The sequence below is a fragment of the Mastigoproctus giganteus genome, chromosome 12 (assembly GCF_048544385.1).
Source record: "Mastigoproctus giganteus isolate SK-2022 chromosome 12, ASM4854438v1, whole genome shotgun sequence".
In the NCBI taxonomy this organism is placed as follows: domain Eukaryota; kingdom Metazoa; phylum Arthropoda; class Arachnida; order Uropygi; family Thelyphonidae; genus Mastigoproctus; species Mastigoproctus giganteus.
The window spans coordinates 103,292,074-103,312,037 of NC_143586.1; the positions used below are offsets into that span (position 1 = coordinate 103,292,074).

The 19,964-nt window shown below is 36.7% G+C and overlaps 1 protein-coding gene across 2 annotated transcripts in view; it reads right to left on the reverse strand.

The window, feature by feature from the left end:
- Positions 1 to 19,964, reverse strand: part of LOC150077310 (NAD-dependent protein deacetylase sirtuin-3-like) — a 193,772-nt gene that overhangs the window by 615 nt on the left and 173,193 nt on the right. For both annotated transcript variants that reach the window (XM_090386290.1, XM_090386289.1), the window contains one exon: positions 6,884 to 7,004. In XM_090386290.1, the coding sequence (XP_090242416.1) occupies positions 6,884 to 7,004 (121 nt within the window). The remainder of the gene's footprint in view (positions 1 to 6,883; positions 7,005 to 19,964) is intronic.

Here is a 19,964-nt window from a genome sequence, read left to right on the forward strand (position 1 = left end):
ATTTTGGGTACTCTTGGGTACCATTCTGTTATTTTCTTAGTCCATCTGTCATCGTGTCTTCGAGCTATGTGTCCTGCCCAAGACCATTTTAGTTCTTTAGTTTTGATAAGAATGTCCTTTACTTGAGTTTGCTGCCTAATCCATGTGTTTCTCTTCTTATCTGATTCCCAATATAATTTGTTCCATTCTTCGCTGTGTAGTTCTCAGCTTCTCTTCCATTCTTTTGGTGAGTGCCCAAGTTTCACTTCCATAAGTCATGGTGGGGAGTATACAATGGTTCATTATTTTACATTTCAGACAAACTGGAATATTGCTCTTCAGTATGTGACTATATTTCCTGAATGCTATCCATCCAAAATTTATTCTTCTCTTGACTTCCAGCCATTTATCATTATTACAGCTAATAACTTGTCCCAGATAAGTATATATAAGTATATATCATTATTTCCCTTTCTGTGGCATACTTGTTCATCATTACTTTTGTTTTAGCCATATTCATCTTTAGTCCAAAATCCTTACTAACTGTGCATAACTGATTAAGATTTTCCTCTAATTCTTTGGGATCGTGGCTTATGACCAGAATATCATCTGCAAATCGTAAATGGTTTAGGTTTTTCGTTTGGTTTCGTTTTTCACAAAACTTTTATTAATTCTGCTGAAAAAAAAAAAAAAAAAACGGTGAAACTAGTAGTGATTTCCATTTTAAAATTTATAAAATTTTTTTTTTTTTTTTTTTGTTAGTTGTTGGCGCATCGGCTTCTGTGGCCATAATGCACTTTCCAAGGTTTTTGCACTACTCTGATCCAAGCCCGAGGCGGGATTCAAACCCACGACCTTTGGGTTGCCAGGCAGGCACTTTACCCACCAGGCTAGCCCAGTCGGCATAAAATCGTTTAATCCTTCAAGAGGGGCAACAAAAATCATGACAGCAGATAAATTGTGCACAACGTGCAACAATCAGTTTTTGGGAATGTACCATTTAAAAATGTACCATATGCAAAGAAAATGATAATGGTTATTTTTCAGATGCACAAGTGTTTTTTGAAATGTATGCATGTTTTAAAGTCTTGAAGAACTCACCCACATAAACAGCAGATTATTTTAAAAATTCACTTGCCTGCAACTAAAACCAGCTTGGAAAATCACGAGGCCTAAGGGACGGTGTGTGTGTTTTCCTCTTACAATTCAAAACAATGTTGTACATCAAGCCATTCTTGACTAACACAATTTATAATTTTATAGGGACTGTTTTATTTGGCAAGAGTGACAATCAACCACTAGTAATTTAAACTGTTACTGAAAATATCAACAAAAGTGGTTCTCCTGCTAAGCAGCAGCATAAACTTATAGGATTAGAAGAAATGGTCATAAAAAAAACATTAATAGAGCTTCCTAAATTGTGCACAAGGATTGTGTTAATGATAAATCATTAACATAATTTTGTTATATCAAAAAAGTTAAGAATAAAATTCCACATTTATATTCTATTGCAGTTTTTAACACTAAAGTTGTGTGTGTGTGTGTGTGTGTGTGTGTGTGTGTGTGTGTGTGTGTGTGTGTGTGTGTGTGTGTGTGTGTGTGTGTGTGTGTGTGTGTGTGTGTGTGAGAGCAGGAGTAATGTCATTTGGTTATTGGTAAGTTAAACACTTTCAATATTGTTATATTTATAACTTACATTGCTAATTTTTCTTGTTTCTATTGTTTAAAAATTAAGTTTCTACATTTTACGATTTACCATGAATTAATTCTCCTTTTCTTACTATTTTAAGCACTTGCTATTTGCAAGGATCCAGCGATGTTTAGCTCCCCATGATCAGCAATAAATAACTGTACATTCTTCTTTTTTTCCCCATTCTCAGTTAAGTATGCCTCAGTAACTTGGCTTACAAGTAGCCCCTCTTTAACCAATATTCACTGTTAAACACTTACCAATCTAAATTGGTAAGTGTTTAACTTACCAATTTGGTTATTGGTAAGTTAAACATTTTCAATATTGTTATATGTATAACTTACATTGCTAATTTTTCTTGTTTCTATTGTTTAAAAATTAAGTTTCTACATTTTATGATTTACAATGAATTAATTCTCCCTTTCTTACTATTTTAAGCACTTGCCATTTGCAAGGATTCAGCGATGTCTAGCTCCCCACAATCAGCGAGGAATAACTGTACATTCTTCTTTTTTCCCTATTCTCAGTTAAGTATGCTTCAGTAATTTGGCTTACAAGTAGCCCCTCTTTAACCAATCTTCAGTCATGCAGGATTGATTCGAACTCCACAGCTGGCACAATTGGACTTTTGTAAAGCTAGAGATTCTCCAAAAAAAGCAGAGGGAAAACATATTTTTTAAAATCCAGACTTCAGACTCGAAATTAAGTTTCACTGACAATGTACACATTTTTTATTAAGGTACAGTCATAGGATAATTTACCAGTATAGTATGATTTCACACATTTCCTTATATTTTTTTGTATTGTGAGTTAAGACACTGACTGATCATGACTGTTTCAAGAAAGATATCCTTGCAGATTTTGCCTTCTTCAGAATGTTGAGTCAAAGTTTTATTTATAACAATGATTCTGCTGTTAAGACTTAACTCAAACCCTATATGTATAGGATGTTTGGTGTTTTTGTAATAACATGATGAAATTCTGAGAACAAGTGGGTGAAAATGTTCAGCAAATGTGCCGCCCCAAAAAAAAAAAAAAGGCACCATTAAGGAATTATGTTTTCTAACTGACAAAACATACTACATATCCAGGCTATAATAGATAGTATCTAAGTAATAGGAGGTATTTACAAGCTATTTATAATTTTCTCTCATGCCATGCAATCTCAACTATTTTGAGCTAATGCTAAATACTTTTGAACAGCCATTATAGGCCTTAACATGTATCTATACTCAGCTACTGTAAACCATTTTTCTTTGTTTCAAAGCACCTGTTCATTTCACATGTAATCGCCATATAAACTAATGTCTAGCCCATTAATGGTCATATTTTGGGGCATGTTCACTGACATTTGCCCTTGGACTTTGGTACCTTATTTGGAACACTATATTTATATCATTCAGGTATTCACTATTTACAATGTTTTGCTGATGATGACTGGGATATAAGTGCTGATAACTGAGTGGATTATAATAACTGTATATATAATTCTGACAAATCTAGTAGTTGAGTTCATCCTAATTATATAAGCAATTCTTTACAACAATAAGTACTTCCACTACTCACATACAGGGGATGGACAAAATAATGGAAACACCTGATATGAAAGCAGTAATATTGTAATAGCTGTATGACATATTTATGAACATGCAGCGATTTTTTATTTTTTTTTTTCCATTCCTTACAGGTAGTACTGTGAAGGGAAAAATAAAAGCTGATGCTTATTTAGCAGTGATATAAAAAGGCACATGGAGAAAATGACCAACCTGTTGAAATTCCAAAGAGCTCAAACTGTTGGTGCACAATTAGCAAGTGCATCGGTGACTAAAACTGCTGATTTGTTTAATGTGTCCAGAGCAAATGTATCGAAAGTGATGTATGCATTCACCAAGTATGGAAAAACAAAATCTCATCGGATGAAATTTGACAGAAAATCAAAGCTAACTGAAAGAACCCACCAGACACTGAAAAAGGTTGTAGCCAGAAAACACAAAACTACTGCCTTAAAAATAAGTGCAAACTTAATGTGAGTCTCAGAAATTCAGTTTCTAGCAAAAAATTTCAGTAACGAGTAGCTAGGCAGCCAATACTGCCTAGCTACTCGTTATTGATGGTAATGCAAGAAAGAAGAGGAAATGGTGTAAGGAGCAGAAAAACAGATGAATCATCATTCACACTTTTTAAAACATCAGGGAGAAGTTTATGTTTTGTAAATACCAAAGGAAGCACATCATCCTGTCTTGTGCTGACCATCAAACGTTGAGCATCAACAATGGTTAGGGCAGCAATATCTTGGTATTATTATTATTATTAGCTATATGGTGCAAGGAAGCCTGATGCTTATACTGCACCAGCCAAAAAAAAAAAAAAAAAAAAATTCCTGAGCCACCCTGTGAGAGAGAGAGAGAGAAAGAGAGAGAGAGAGAGAGAGAGAGAGAGAGAGAGAGAGAGAGAGAGAGAGAGAGAGAGAGAGAGAGAGAGACAAAAAGGGAATCACCAAGAAAGAGAAGAATGATGATATCCAGCTCAGGACCCTGGGTGTGCCATGCCCATACTCACCAAATGTGAGCCCCTATTCTTTAGGTCCTATCAATGTACAGAACTGGCAAATTACTGCCACTAATTACTTTGATATTCTGAGTGACCAGGATCATTCAAATGTGCAAGCACTGTTTCTCACAAATGATGCCATGTTTTTCAAGATTATAATTCTCCAATACAAACAGCCAGATGTTGTAGTAGTAGTAGAGGCATATGATGCAAGAAAGCCAGCTTATGTAGCATAAGCCAAAAAAAAAAAAAAAACATTTCACACATCTATTCCCTCTAAATGTTTGTTCAGTTCCTCCTTGAATTTATTTAAGTTATTAACTTCCAAGATGACAGATGGAAGTTTGTTTGAGCAAGCAAGCAACTACCCACTGGATAAAGGCAAATTTATATTCTATATCTGTCTTTCCTCAATTTGAATTTATGGCCTCCTCCCCAAGTTTGTAATCTGATCAGAATTGAGCCTACTCAATTGTAGTACCACACAGTTGATACGTTTCTCTGGGGTGACTTCTACCCATATGCCGTACTTTGCATTTGTCAAGGTTAAGGCCTTATATACCTCAATTAGATTACTTCGCAGGTGCCTAGTCTCTGCTGCAATTTTCGGAACTTAGGCCTTTCTTGGTAAGAGAATCCCCTTCGTTCCCCTCACCAATCTTGTTGCCCTCCTCTGTACTCACTCAAGCAACTCTACATCCTTCTAAAATGAGGCCTACAGACCTCTATACAGTACTCAAGGTGTGGCCTGACCACTGCCTTATACAAAGGGATAATCATCTCCTTATCTCTGCTCGCAAAATTCCTGTATATCACTGACAATACTCGGCTCTGACAGCCTGTCTGCACTACTCAGAAAACTTCATATCTGACTGCACAATTACTCCGAGATCTTTTTCATTCTGTACCAACTGAGGTTAAACTTCAGTTGCCACTTAGCCCATCTGCCCAAATTTTCTAGATCCTGTTGCAGTAGCACACTGCCATTACTGTCATTAACAACCCTGCCAAACTTTGTATTATCTGCAAACTTCGACATTATGTTTGATATACCTTCATCAATACCACTGATAAATACACAAAACAACAATGGGCCCAATACCAAACCCTGGGGGACTCCATTAATAACATTAGTTCAAGAAGAGCAGCATCTATTGATTACCACTTGCAGCAACTTGCCCTTAATACCATATGGCTCCAATTTGCACAATAGTCTTCCATGTGCAACAGTATCAAAAGCTTTTCTGAAATCCAAGTATATGATATCAAAATTATTTTTTGCATCCAGTTCCTTTGTAACCACATCATAGGATCCAATCAAATTTGTCAGAAAAGACTTTCACTTAACAAACTCATGCTGTCTGAATTGTTACTGCAGTCTTGTCTAGATGATCCTGCAATGCCCCTTTAACTAGTGACTCCATTATTTTACCGAGAACAGAAGTTAAACTAACTGGTCTACAGTTACTCATGTCACTCTTTAATCCCCCTTTGTGAATTGGGAATACATTTGTAAATCTCCAGTCTGTGGGGACTCCCCCTGAGTCCAAGAATGCTCTCATAATTATGGCTAAGGGTTTTCTTACTTCCTTTGCCACCTCCTTTAATATAACTGAATAGATCCCATCCACCCCAGGTGCCTTTCTTAAGTTTAACTTCAACAATTTCTCCTCCACTTTTCTCTCTCAGTTATTACAAAATCATTAAGCTTCGTGTTGGTGGTTAATAAGCTTCTCTCCTCCACTTCCCTACAGAATTCCTCATGTTAATATAGATGCAAAATACCCATTCAGTTTGTCAGCTATTTGTGCAGGATCATTAACAGTTGAACCATCGATATCAAGTGGACCAACTTGTTCATCCTCTTCCTTCTAGAGTTTATATAAGTAAAGAAGTTTGCGCTGTTTTTCTTAGCATAATTTGCCAAAGATTTCTTGTAATCTGCCTTCACTTGCCTAACCTCACTTGTGACTTGATTACAGACTAGCTTATATCTACCATAGGCTTCTGTGTCACATGATAATTTATGTCTATTCCATTTATGTGCATCCCATGCATGTGTCCAGCCTTGGTTTGAGGAGCATGAAATCCAGCATGAAGTCCAGCCTTGGTGATTGTGCATAGCCTGCACAATCACCAGACTTAAAGCCTTGTTAAACCACTGTAGGCATATTTGGAGAGAAGAGTGAGAAGTAGATTTCCTCCACCTTTATTACTCTAGGAACTTGAAAAATTCCTTCATGAAGGCTGGTCAAATATTCCTCTTAAGAAAGTTAAAGATTTATTTGAATCAATTCCACATGGAATACAAGCTGTTTTAAAAGCAAAGGGTGCCCCAACACCATATTAATGCATAACTGTAACTCTAAAAAAACTACAATAAGAGTTACAGGTATGCACTAATAAACTGTGATAAAACTCATCATACTCAGGCCACAAACTTTTAAAAAGTTTCCATTGTTTTGCCCTTCCCTGTAAACTGCTCTTCTCACTTACACAATCATCTAAATCCTTCTTACTCTTAGTAATTGTATCTCACCTGTTCACAAATTTGAATTGAGCTAATTTTATTTTTATAAACACAAATCTGTTCACAAATTTGAATTGAACTAATTTTATTTTTTGTAAACAATTCAAAATTATTTTCATTAAATTCAGTCTTACCTTCTTCTGTAATATCATGGTTTCTTTTATTATATGCAAATGAGCCTACTATATCTCTATTTATCAGTAATCTTGGCGTGTTAGCACTTGTAAGATCAGCAATACTAGCAAAAGGCTCCACCTAAATGAAATAAAACATTTTTTCTTGTGATAGCTTAAAATTTAAAAGCTGATAACTGATACAGAAGAATTTGATGATTTACCCTAACTGTTAGATGCATGATTTAGCTCACATTCTTACATTGCTTTGGGAATCCTCTCCCCAACAGATTATATATTAAAATTTCAAGAAAATATGAATTAAACTAGATCAAAATTACTATCAGAGAAAATGAGAAAAATGCACACAAACTGTTTACTCCTACTCTTAGCAGATGTTGTTTCTTTTGATATACAGTAATCCCCCCACATTCACAAATTCAGCATTCATGAGATCTGTGTACTTGCGAAATTTTTTGAAAAAAAAAAATAAATAAATAAAAAAATATATATATATATTTTTTGCCACTGTCTAGCTCTCAGCCCAACCTGGTATACACACATGCTACTTCGCTGATGCAAATGAACTCAACACTGCTTAGCCGCACCAGCACAAACATGCCCACTTTCCCATTTCTTGTGTGTTCATTTTTAGCTATGAATTTCAAACATTTACTTTTCAACCATTATTTAAGAATTTTAGGAAGTCGACGATTTCAGAATATTCATGTTTCACAAAATTCCAAAATTATAGCAACTCTTTCTCAAATACTGGTGGCAGTTAACCATTCCATCTTCTGCCATTCAACCAACTGTTATCCATAGCAGCAACTTGCTCCTAATGCCACACTGCTGCAATTTGTGCAGCAGTCTTTCATGCGGAACAGTATCAAAAACTTTACAGCAATCCCTAGATTACAGAAAAGTTTACATTCTATGTCTTTATATTTTTTATTTTATATAAAATATAAAGACATAGATTTATATATTATATTTACAGGCAGTTACCATTTTACGAGTTTTCGCTTTACAAGTTCCCAGGTTTACGAGGTTTTTTTCCCAAGTATCAACAAAATCGAAAATATGAACATTAATTGCAAAAAATGAATGTTAAATATTCATAAATACTGCATTCCAAACCACGTGCGTAGCTATACAATATAGTGTACCCCACTTTACGATATTAATCGGTTTCAGAGGCACTCAATACACAAAATGTGAACCCAATAACATTTTTTTTTTTTTTTGGTAATTCGTTTCAAGATCTCGGAAGTTGAAATTTTTGCTGTATAATAATGACCTTAAGGCCATCTAAAAGGTCGCGAGCATAGTTTGTAAATTGTATTAGTTACCAATTCAGATCATTAAAATGCACTACTGTACATTTTCATTGTTATCATATTCCTGTTATAAGAATCAATTTTGAATAAAAACAATTAGCAGTTTCTGGTTTATTGGGCTTTTCTGTTAGTGCAATCTATTAAAAACGGGTAGTAAACTCGATCTTATTGCATTTGCGATGATAGCTTAAATTCCAACTAGTAAAGGTACTAGTTGGAATTCTGTGGAATTTTATATTATTATGGTGATAATGCACTTCCCCTTCACTGAAATCTTCAATCATATAAAAACATAAATAAATTTTCAGAATGTTCTCTTCATTCCTATTTTTTGAGCTTCGTAAAGTTGTTACTCCATATCTCATTTGCATGTGTCATGTTCTTTGTTATTGATTGCTTATCTTTTTTACTGTTTTAAATTTTAAACCATCCCCCAAAATATACCAGTGAACAGAAGCATCAACTAGTTAGTATGTACATATTACAGTACATACTAATTAAGCTATGCATGTAAGCGTAAATTTATTTTTGTTCTGCTAACATGTGGGAAATATTCTTCCTATTTTAATGCCTCATTTAATTTTTTTAATTGGAGGAAGTAAAGTGTAAATTTGTGCTCCATATTTTATAGCCTGTGGATAATATTTCTCCTATTTTCACTTATTAGAATAGCCGTTTAACACAATTAAAATTCAGTTTGCAAACGTGTTCACAATGACCGGTGCTTACTACATATCGTATACAGTAGTGAATGGTATTTTATTTTGGAGAGTCCATCATAAAGTGATTTGATTGTAGATTAAATTAAATTACGTATCATATTTAGATTAAATTAGTTTTGAATAAATACTGTACTCTAAATTATTATTCATTGTATGTTTCTTCAGTCCCATTTGACTCGGTTACAAGTCGTAAAAGGCTGTACATGATGAAGTTTGTTGGGGGTTATAATCTCAGTGCGTTGTACTGTTCTGTACATGTATTTTGTATCTACAAGACCGAAGTTGGACTTATGTACAAAACGGACTTATGTACATGAAAAAATACTGATTAAGTATGTAAGTCGAGGAGTGCCTGTACAAGAAATTATAAACGGGTAGTAAACTGGATGTTATTGCATTTTGGAAAATACCGACAGCTGGAATTGTGTGCATTTTTACGTTACTATGGTGAAATGGGTTTCCCTTTACTGAAACTTTCAATCGTATAAAAAACATAAATTTTCAGAATCTTCTCTTCATCCCCCTTCATAAACTTGTTACTCCAAGCGAATCGTGTTAGTTGCAATTTGTGTGTGCTGCCGTTAAAAAATGCTTATGCATGCAATCGTGAAATTTATAAATAAAAGGGAAGATTATCTTGGAAACAAATGCCTCTTGTAACATTTCTGAAGATGACGACTCCTTGTGCAACAAAACAACGAGTGCTGAAACAATAATGAGTGATCAAAGAGTGTGCATTTAGTCGATGATGATGATGAAGAATAAACATTCTTTAACATTTGTAAGTCGTAAATAATTCCTTTATTATTATAATTTCCTTGATTTTACAGGCTGTTTTCATTTCTTTGAATAAATCAATCATTGTTTAAACATAAAATAATTAGCTAACTAATTTCATTGTTGAGAACGTAACCCCTGTTTTTTAACATTATGTCTACGGGAAATAAATTCCCGCTTTATGAGTTTTAGCTTTACAAGCACACGCTAAGAAAGAATTAACTCGTAAAGTTGGGAACTACCTGTTTATCTTTATATTTTTTCCTTCACATCATATATATAAAGTTGTACTTTATCAGTTTATCACTGACAGGATCCACACACACATTACTCTGGCAGCCTATGTAACAGAGTTGATGATGTAGTCCATAAGCATTCTTTTAACAAAAAGAATGCTTATGGATTACATCATCAACTCTGTTACAGTAATAGTCCAGCTATCTGGCTTTCATTCATCTGGAAAGTTCATGCAATCAGCACATTTGAAAAATCATATACAGTAAACCCCTGTTACAGCACTTTTGACAGGAGTGACCTCAAAGGGTACTATAAGTGGAGAAGCATGTCTCCAAAAAAGGTCAGGATCCCTCCTTGTTTTTGTTTGGAGATAATTTTTCATTTTTCATCAATATATTAGTAGATTACACTGACTTTTTCCTCCCCTTTTTGCAATGTTTAATGAAGCAATGGTTTATATTAAGTTGAAATGCTGTACAGTTAACCAAGCAGTAGTATTGGGAAGGGAAGGGTCTTTGCATTAGCATTAACAGAGGCATAAGATGCAAGAAAGCAAGCTTATGCAGCATCAGCCACAAAAAAAAAAAAAAAAAAAAAAAAAACTCTCTCATTTCACTCCTCCATTCGTTCCAAATGCCTGTCCAGCTCAGCCTTAAATTTATTTAGGCTATCAACTTCCACAACAAAAGATGGAAGTTTGTTCCACCAATCAAAACCCACTGGCCAAAGCCAAATTTCCACACATCTGTTCTACAACTTTCTTTCCTCCATTTGAATCTATTCCCTTTCAGGTTCTTAAAATGAGCAATAAGAAAAAGAATCCCATCAGCATTCAGCTTGCTCAAGCCATTCAAGGCCTTATACACCTCAATCAGATCACCTCGCTGGTGCCTACTCTCTAGGTGCTGCAATTTGCAGAACTTGGAGAGTAGGCCAAGAGCACCCCTTGGAACAAAGGGGTGTTCTTGGTAAGAGCACCCCTTTGTTCCCCTCACCAATCTTGTTGCCCTTCTTTGTACTCATTCTAGCAATGCTACATCCTTCATAAATGAGACCTCCAGACCTGTACACAGTACTCTAGGTGTGGAATGACCATTGTCTTGTACAACGGGATAATCACCTCCCTGTCCCTGCTAGCAAAATTCCTATATATCATTGACAAGACTACATGACCTGTGCTGGCAGCCCATCTGCACTGTTCAGCAAACTTCGCATCTGACTGCACAATTACTCCGAAGTCTTTATCACTCTCCACTTCCCTGAGTGTAGTAACACACACAGTTGGTACATTTCTCTTGGGTTATTGCTACCCATATCCAGTACTTTGCATTTGTCAATGATAAACGTCACTTGCCACTTCTTAGCCCACTTGCCCTACTTATCTAGATCCAGTTGGAGTAGCATACTGTCTTTACTGTCATTAACAATCCTGCCAACATTGGCATCATCTGCAAACTTCGACATTAAGCCTGATATACCTTCATCAATATCATTGAAAAAGATACAAAACAACAGTGGTCACAGCACCGAACCCTGGGGAACTCCAGTGAAGAGCAGTGTCCATTGATTACGACCCTCTGTCGTCTCCCACTCAACCATCCCTCTATCAATTGTACCAACTTACGCTTAATACCATACAGCTCCAATTTGTACAGCAGGCTGCCATGTGCAACAGTATCAAAAGATTTCCTGAAATCAAAGTATATGATATCAAAATTATTTTTGACATTAAGTTCCTTTGTGACCACATCATAGTATCCAATCAAATTGGTCAGGCAAGCATTCCCTTTAATCAACACATGCTGTGTCTTAACTATTACTGCAGTCTTTTCTATATGATCCTGCAATGCTTCTTTAACCAGTGACCCCATTATTTTCCCCGCAACACAAGTTAAACTAACAAGTCTATAGTTACCTGTGTAACCTTTTGAACCCGCTTTGTGTATTGATGATACATTTGCACACCTCCAGTCCATGTGAGCCTCCCCTGAGCCCGAAGAAGTTCTCATAATTATGGCTAAGGATTTGCTGACTTCCTTTGCTGCCTCCTTTAATATAACTAGATAGATCCCATCCACCCCATGTGCCTTCCTTATGTTTAACTTCAACAATTTCTCCTCCACTTTGCTCTCAGTTATTACAAAATCATCTCGCTCACTGCCTGAGTTTAATACACCTCTGGCATTCCCCTGAATGAATAACTCTTCATGTCTCAATGAAGATGCAAAATACTCATTTCATTTGTTAGTTACCTGAGCAGGATCATCAACAGTTGAACCATCAATATCAAGTGGACCAATCTGATTCATCCCCTTCCTTCTGGAGTTTACATAACTAGAGAACTCTTTGCTGTTTTTCTTTGCATCCTTTGCCAAAGATTTCTCAAAATCTACCTTTGCCTGCCTAACATCCTTTGTAACTTGATTACAGAAGGCTTATATCTGCCATAAGCTTCTGTGTCACCTGACAATTTATGTGCATCCCATGCATTTTTCTTCTCTGCCATGAGTCTCATTAGTTCATCTGACATCCATTTGGGCCTAAACCTATAACAGTATTTCTTAGTTGGAACAAAAAGCCTATTAGCCTCCAACACGAAGGCTTCCCATTTAGAATTCAACATTGGTAACATCATTAGTTGATTCCACTGTACAGAATTTAAAAACTGTCTGAGACCCCTGCAGTCACCTTTACGAAAGCAAAAGCCCTTCCCTTTAGCCTTGACGGTAGTTACATCTTTAAGTAATTCCCATATCAGTACATTGTGATCACTGTCATGCAGAGGTTCCTCATCTGCAAATTCTTAATCCATGAATAATCACTGCTGAAAATTAGGTCAAGAGTAATACACCATCTGGTTTGCTTTTGTAAAGGTGACTACAGTGGTCTGAGACAGTATTTAAATTGTATATGGTGGGACCAACTGATGCTGTTACCAACAACAAATTCAAAATAGGAAGCATTCAAAGAATTAATCTTGGAAACTACTAGGCTTTTCATACTAACTAAGAAATGTTGTTCATGGTTTAGGCCTAAATGAATATCGGATGAACTAATGAGACATGTGGTAGAGAAGAAAAATTCGTGGGATACATATAAATTAACAGGTGACACGGAAGCCTATGATAGATATAAGCTGGTCTGTAACTAAGTCACAAAGGAGGTTAGGCAGGCAAAGGCAGATTACGAGAAATCTTTGGCAAAGGATGCAAAGGAAATGGCAAAGAGTTCTTTACTTATTTAAATCTAGAAGGAAGGTGATGAATCAGATTGGTCCACTTGATATTGATGGTTAAACTGTTGATGATCCTGCTTAGGTACCTAAGAAATTAAATTTTTTTTTGCATGTACATTCACATGAGAAGTTATTCATTGAGGGGAATGCCAGATGTGAATTAAAATCAGGTAGTGAGCTAGATCATTTTGTGATAATTGAGAGCAAAGTGAAGGAGAAATTGTTGAAGATAAACATAAGGAAAGCACCTGGGGTGGATTGGATCTATCCAGTTATATTAAAGGAGGATCAAAGGGGGACACAAGTAATTACAGACCTGTTAGTTTAACTTCTGTTCCGGGGAAATTAATGGAAGCACTGGTTAAAGAAGCACTGAAGGATCACCTAGACAAGACTTCAGTTGTACTTCGGACACAACATTGGTTTCTTAAGGTGAAGTCTTGCCTGACCAATTATGACTGGATACTATGATGTGGTCACAAAGGAACTGGATGCAATGAATAATTTTGATATCATATATTTGGATCTTAGAAAGGCTTTTGATACCGTTGCACATGGAAGACTGCTGCACAAATTGGAGCAGTTTGGCATTGGAGGCAAATTTCTGCTATGGATAAAGGGATGGTTGAGTGGGAGAAGAAAGAGAGTGGTAATCAATGGACACTGCTGTTCGTGGACTAATGTTATTAGTGGAGTCCCTCAGGGCTCAGTGTTGGGTCCATTATTGTTTTCTGTATTCATAAATGATATTGATGATGGTATATCAAGCTTAATGTCCAAGTTTGCAGACGATACGAAGGTTGGCAGGGTTGTTAAGGACACTAATTACAATATGCTGCTGCAACAGGATCTAGAAAAGTTGAGCAGATGGGCTGAAAGGTGGCAAATGAAGTTTAACATTGACAAATGTAAAGTACTACATATGGGAAACAGCAACCCCAGAGCAAAGTATCAACTCTATGGTACTACACTGACAGTGGTAGAGAATGAAAAGGACCTGGGGGTAATTGTGCAGGCAGATATGAAGTTTTCTGAGCAGTGCAGATGGTCTGCAAGAGTAGCTCATGGTGTCTTGGCAATGATATACAGGAATTTTTCTAGCAGGGATAAGGCAATAGTCAGACCACACCTTGAGTACTGTATACAGGTCTGGAGCCTCATTTTAAGAAGGATGTAGAGCTGTTGGAACGAGTACAGAGAAGGCAACAAAATTAGTGAATGGAATGAAGGGTTGCTCTTAAGAAGAAAGGCTTCAGTTTTGCAGATTACAGTGTCTGGAGACTAGGAACCTGCGAGGTGATCTCACTGTCTAATGTCAACAAATATCTTCTTTCGTCTTCTCAACCTCCAACCCAAGCACGGTGCTAAGTACTATAGGTTCTAATACCTCTTGTGTTTGGGGTTCACGTAAAAAAAAAAAAAAAAAACTTGCGAGGTGATCTGACTGAGGTCTATAAAGCCTTGAATGGCTTGCACATGCTCTATGCTGATGGGATTCTTCCTCTTGCTCAGAATAATCACCTGAGAGGGCATAAATTCAAATCGAGGAAACACAGTTTTAGGATAGATGTGCGGAAATTTGCCTTTAGCCAGCGGGTATTTGATTGGTGGAACAGACTGCCATCTTTTGCTGTGGAAGTTGATAGCCTAAATAAATTTAAGGCTGAGTTGGACAGGTATTTGGAATGAACGGAGGGGTGAAATGGGAGCAGCTTTTTTTTTGGCTGATGCTGCATAAGCTTGCTTTCTTGCATCGTATGCCTCTACTACTACTACTTTGAATTTCACGTATTGCAATGAAAAAAAAAAGAAATAAACTTCTATTAATTTGGCCTGTGTATGTACTTATTATAAACATAAAACAGTAACATCAAATCATTCATATCCATTTTTCTGCAGTTCTTGTAACATTTACTATATAAAAATTGTGGCTGAACTAGAAAAGCAATCACAATATGTTACTTTGTGTGCCCATCTGTTCATTATTTTCATTATGAACAGCCTTCTTCATATATTACCACCCTCATGTCACTTGCAAATCGATGCCTTCTATATCCATTAGTATAGTGCGTATAGTCTATGGTGATCTTTTCTAATGATTAAGACAACTTGTCCAATTTCAGTTGCCCAATCTTTCCTTTCTGTAGAACTGTAAAATGTGACCATCTGTGGCTCCTCCCACCCTTTCTGTTGAAGAATCAGTTTTACTGTAATAATGCACACTACTCAGAATAACATTTTGGCCTTTTTTGGTAACACATTTTAGCCTTTTTGGGGCACCTTCCTGGAATGCAAATATACTGGTGTTAGCTTATTTTCTGTTCATGGCCACATTCTTCTATTGAAATGCCACATTCTTCTACCACAAACTCTAGAAACTTCTGAAATTTCACTTATTTTCAGACTTCAGATAGGTCAGTGGTGAACTTTGAGAATTTAGAGAGCAAATAACATGCAAATGTGACAAAAAGCAGTGTTTCACTACAAGATGAACTGTACTTGGTGGGACACAATGGACTAACATAAATGATATGTAGTTAAGATTTAATCTCAACGTATTTTTTTACATAAAAATCTTTAAATCTATGGTAATATTTTGTTTACAATTGTGCCTTTTGTTTGATATCACAGAAAGAACTATCTGACATGAACTTTTCAACCTTAAAAAAAAAAATAAATAAATAAACAAGGAAGATATAGACTGCTTATTTGTTAATGCAATTTCTTCATAATTAATAGCTTGCTTGCTCTGCTTTATCAAACAATTTTCCAGTAGTATGAAGCATATTGAACCACATGTGACAGAACGCAAAACTTAATACTTGCTATCAAGTGGTAATAATAGTAGTAGTAGTAGTAGCAGCAGTGGCATTTGATGCAAGAAAGCAAGTGTATGAGTTTATGCAGCATCAGCCAAAAAAAAAAAATCACACCATTCCCTCCAAATGCCTGTCCAGTTCCTCCTTAAATTTATTCAACCTATCAACTTCCACAACGACAGATGGAAGTTTGTTCCAGCAATTAACCACCCGCTCGCTAAAGGCAAATTTCTGCACATCTAATCTATATCTGTCTATTCTTAATTTGAATTTATGCCCCCTTAGGTTCGTAATCTGAACAAGTGGATGGATCCCATCAGAATTCAGTGTGCTCAACCCATTCAAGGGACAGTTAAAAAGAAATGAGTGGAAATGTAATGCATCTAAGAGTGAACAGACTCATTGCTGAATGGCCAAATTTTGTAGCAAAATTAGCAATTTAGTTCCACAAATTTAAGGTATTTACAAAAGAAACATGCTTGTTTATTAATGGAGGCCAAGTATCAAAATTAAGTTGAATGCTAGTAACTGTCGAATTTAGAGTGCACAGAAAACTTGATGTGTTGGTGAAATGATATAGAAGACAACGTAAGCAAATTAACTTTTTTTTTTTTTTTTTTTTTTTTGCAATTAGCATTAATAGTGAGTGGCATATGATGCAAGAAAGCAAGCTTATACATCATTAAACCAAAAAAAAAAAAAAAACACTTGCCATTTCACTTATCCATTCGCTCAAAATGTTTCTCTAGTTCTTCCTTGAATTTATTTAAGCTATCAACTTCCATAATGACAGATGGAAGTTGGTTCCAGCAATCAACCACCCGCTGGCTAAATGCAAATTTTTGCATTTCTGATGCTATATAAGCTTGCTTTCTTGCATCATATGTCTCAACTATTGCTAATGCTATTCTGAAACTGTCTTTCCTCAATTTGAATCTGAGTAAGAGGAAGAATCTCATTAGCAATGATATACAGGGTGTTGAGCTTGCTCAAACCATTCAAAGCCTTATACACCTCAATCATATTACCTTGCAGGTGCCTAATCTCAGATGCTGTAATTTGCAGAACTTAAGTCTTTCTTGGTAAGAGTACCCCTTTCCCCCCCCCCCCTCACAAATCTCGTTGCCCTTCTCCATACTTGTACCAGCAACTCTACATCCTTCATAAAATGAGGCCTCCAGACCTATATGCAGTACTCAAGATGTGGCCTGACCATTGCTCTTACACAAAGGGATAATCACCTCCTTATCCTTGCTAGCAAAATTCCTGTATATCATTGACAAGACCCATGAGCTGCTCTGACAGCCTGTCTGCAATGCCCAGAAAATTTCTTTTTCATTTTCCACTGCCCCGAGTGTAGTACCACATAGTTGGTATGTTACTCTGGGGGTTACTGCTTTTCATTTGCAATACTTTGCATTTTTCAATGTTAAACTTCAGTTGCAATCTCTCAGCCCATCTGCCCAACTTTTCTAGATCCTGTTGCAGTAGCATACTGTCATTAACAACCCTGCCAACCTTCGTATTGTCTGTAAACTTCAAAAGTAAGCCTGATATAACTTCGTCAATATCATTGGTAAATACAGAAAACAACAATGGGCCTAGCACTGAAATCTGGGAAACTCCACTAATAACATTAGCCCACAAAGAGCAGTGTCCATTGATTACCACTCCCTTTTCTTCTCCCACTAAATCATCCCTTTATCCATAGCAGCAACTTTCCCTTAATGCCATACTGCTCCAGTTTGTACAGTAGTCTTCCATGTGCAACAGTATCGAAAGCTTACCTGAAATACAAGTATAGTTCTCCCTCAATTTTGAGGACATCAATTTCTCCGGATTTTAGAATTCTGGATAATTGAAATTTCCCTATACCACCATTTTCCAGACACTGACTGTAATTACAGTCACCAGAAAATTACGGTGAATTGTGGATGTGAATTGTATAAAGTTGGCAGGGTTGTTTCTCAACCCTGCCAACCTTGTGTAATTCACAAAGCAGGGTTGAGCAGGGCAAGGTTTCTCAAAATGGGAAGTAGAATGCAATGTGCTATCATCGGCAAAACTATGGATAGGATTTCCAGTCAATGGAAGAACGTCATTAATATACAAGAGGAAAAGAGTGGGGGAAAGAACTGAACCTTGAGGCACACCAGCATTAGTGGAGAAGTTAGAAGACAGAAAGCCATCTGCCATCACCCTCAGAGAGAGATCAGAGAGAAAACTGGATAACCAATTACTAAAAACAGTTGGCAAAACCATAAGATGGAAGCTTGTTTAGAAGACCTTTATGCCAAACACGATCGAAAGCCTTTGAGATGTCAAGAGCAACTGCTTGTGTTTCATCAAACTTTTCCATTGAATTAGTCCATAAATGGGAAACATAAGCCAGAATATCACCAGTGGATCGACACTGACGGAATCCATACTGGTGGTCGTTGATCAGATGGAAGGTTTCTAGGTAGTTTAAGAGTTGGCCATTAATTGATTTCTCCATTACTTTAGGAAAGAGTAGAAGTAATTGCAATGGGACGATAATTGGATGGGAGGGATTTGTCACCCTTTTTAGGAACTGGCTGGATATGAGCAAATTTCCAAGCAGCAGAAAAAAACACCTTTGGAATAAGAAAGTGAAAAAAGGCGGCAAAGAATAGGAGTAAGTTTAGGAGCACAGGTTTTGAGAACAAGTGGAGAAATACCATCGGGATCCAGAGCTTTCTTAGCATCAAGATTTGTCAAAGTCCTTCTGCCATCCTTTTGGCAGAACACAGGAGGCATTGAATGGAGTGTGTTGGGAATGGTGGGAGGTGTTTTACCAAGATCATTAATACATGAGCTGGAAGAAAAATGGGATGCTAGCAGGTCAGCTTTATCCTTGGCTGAAGTGACAACCGAACCATCTGGTTTGGACAGAGGTGGGAGCAGAGATGGGTAAAAGTTGAGGCCACTAGCTTTGGCAAGAGACCAGAATGCTCGGCCACCATTAAGGCAAGAAGCAAGTTTTCTACTCTTAGCCTATTCAAACTCTAGTTTGGACTGATTAATAACTGCTTTACAATTGTTACGAGCTTTGGTGTAAGCAGAAAATGAAACTGAAGAATTAGAAACAAGCCAATTACTATATGCAACATTCTTCTCTTAAACAGCCTTATCACATTTATTGGAAAACAAAGGTTTAGATAAAGGACGAGATTTTAAAGTGGAGTGTGGGATAAAGGATTCGATTCCTGCAAGAATAATTTCACTGACACGATCTGAGCAAACGTTGACATCAGAAGTTTTAAAACAGTAATCCGACCAAGGAAAAGAAATCTTGCAAGTCATCCCATTTTGCATTCTTGTAATGCCAAACAACATGAGGTTGTGAATAGCCATGAGATAAAGGCTCCATTGGAGAAGAGACAATAACCAAGTTGTGATCTGAAGTGCCTAAAGGACCTCTCACTTCGACTGTGTACTTAGAAGGGCTGTTTGTGAGAAAAAGATCAAGCGTGTTGGCTGTATGATTAGGATTGTCCTGTATTCTTGTAGGTAAATGAACAATCTGTGCAAGGTCATTAGTAATTGCAAAAGCCTCAGCATCTCGACCAGCTGTGTTTGTGTGACTAGAAAACGGAAGCCAGCTGGAGTTGTGAACATTAAAATCACCAAGGAAAATTACCTCACTGTTAGGAAAATTGGACTGGAGAAAGTCAAAGAGCTCCAAGTGAATAGTGGAGTTGGGAGAACGGTAGAGACAATGAATGAAACTGACACAACGAGGTAGAGAGAGATTTTAAGCCGGAGAAGATCAAAGAGAGGAGATTCCAAATTGCCAATTCTCTGACAGGGAATATCTGAATGGACATATGCACAAGTACCACCTTTGAGGCAAAAGGAATCATACAGCAAATAATTTGAGGAACTGAGATGAGCAGTAGTTGAATCAACCGATAACTGAGATTCTGTCAGAAAAAGTACATGGGGTTTGGC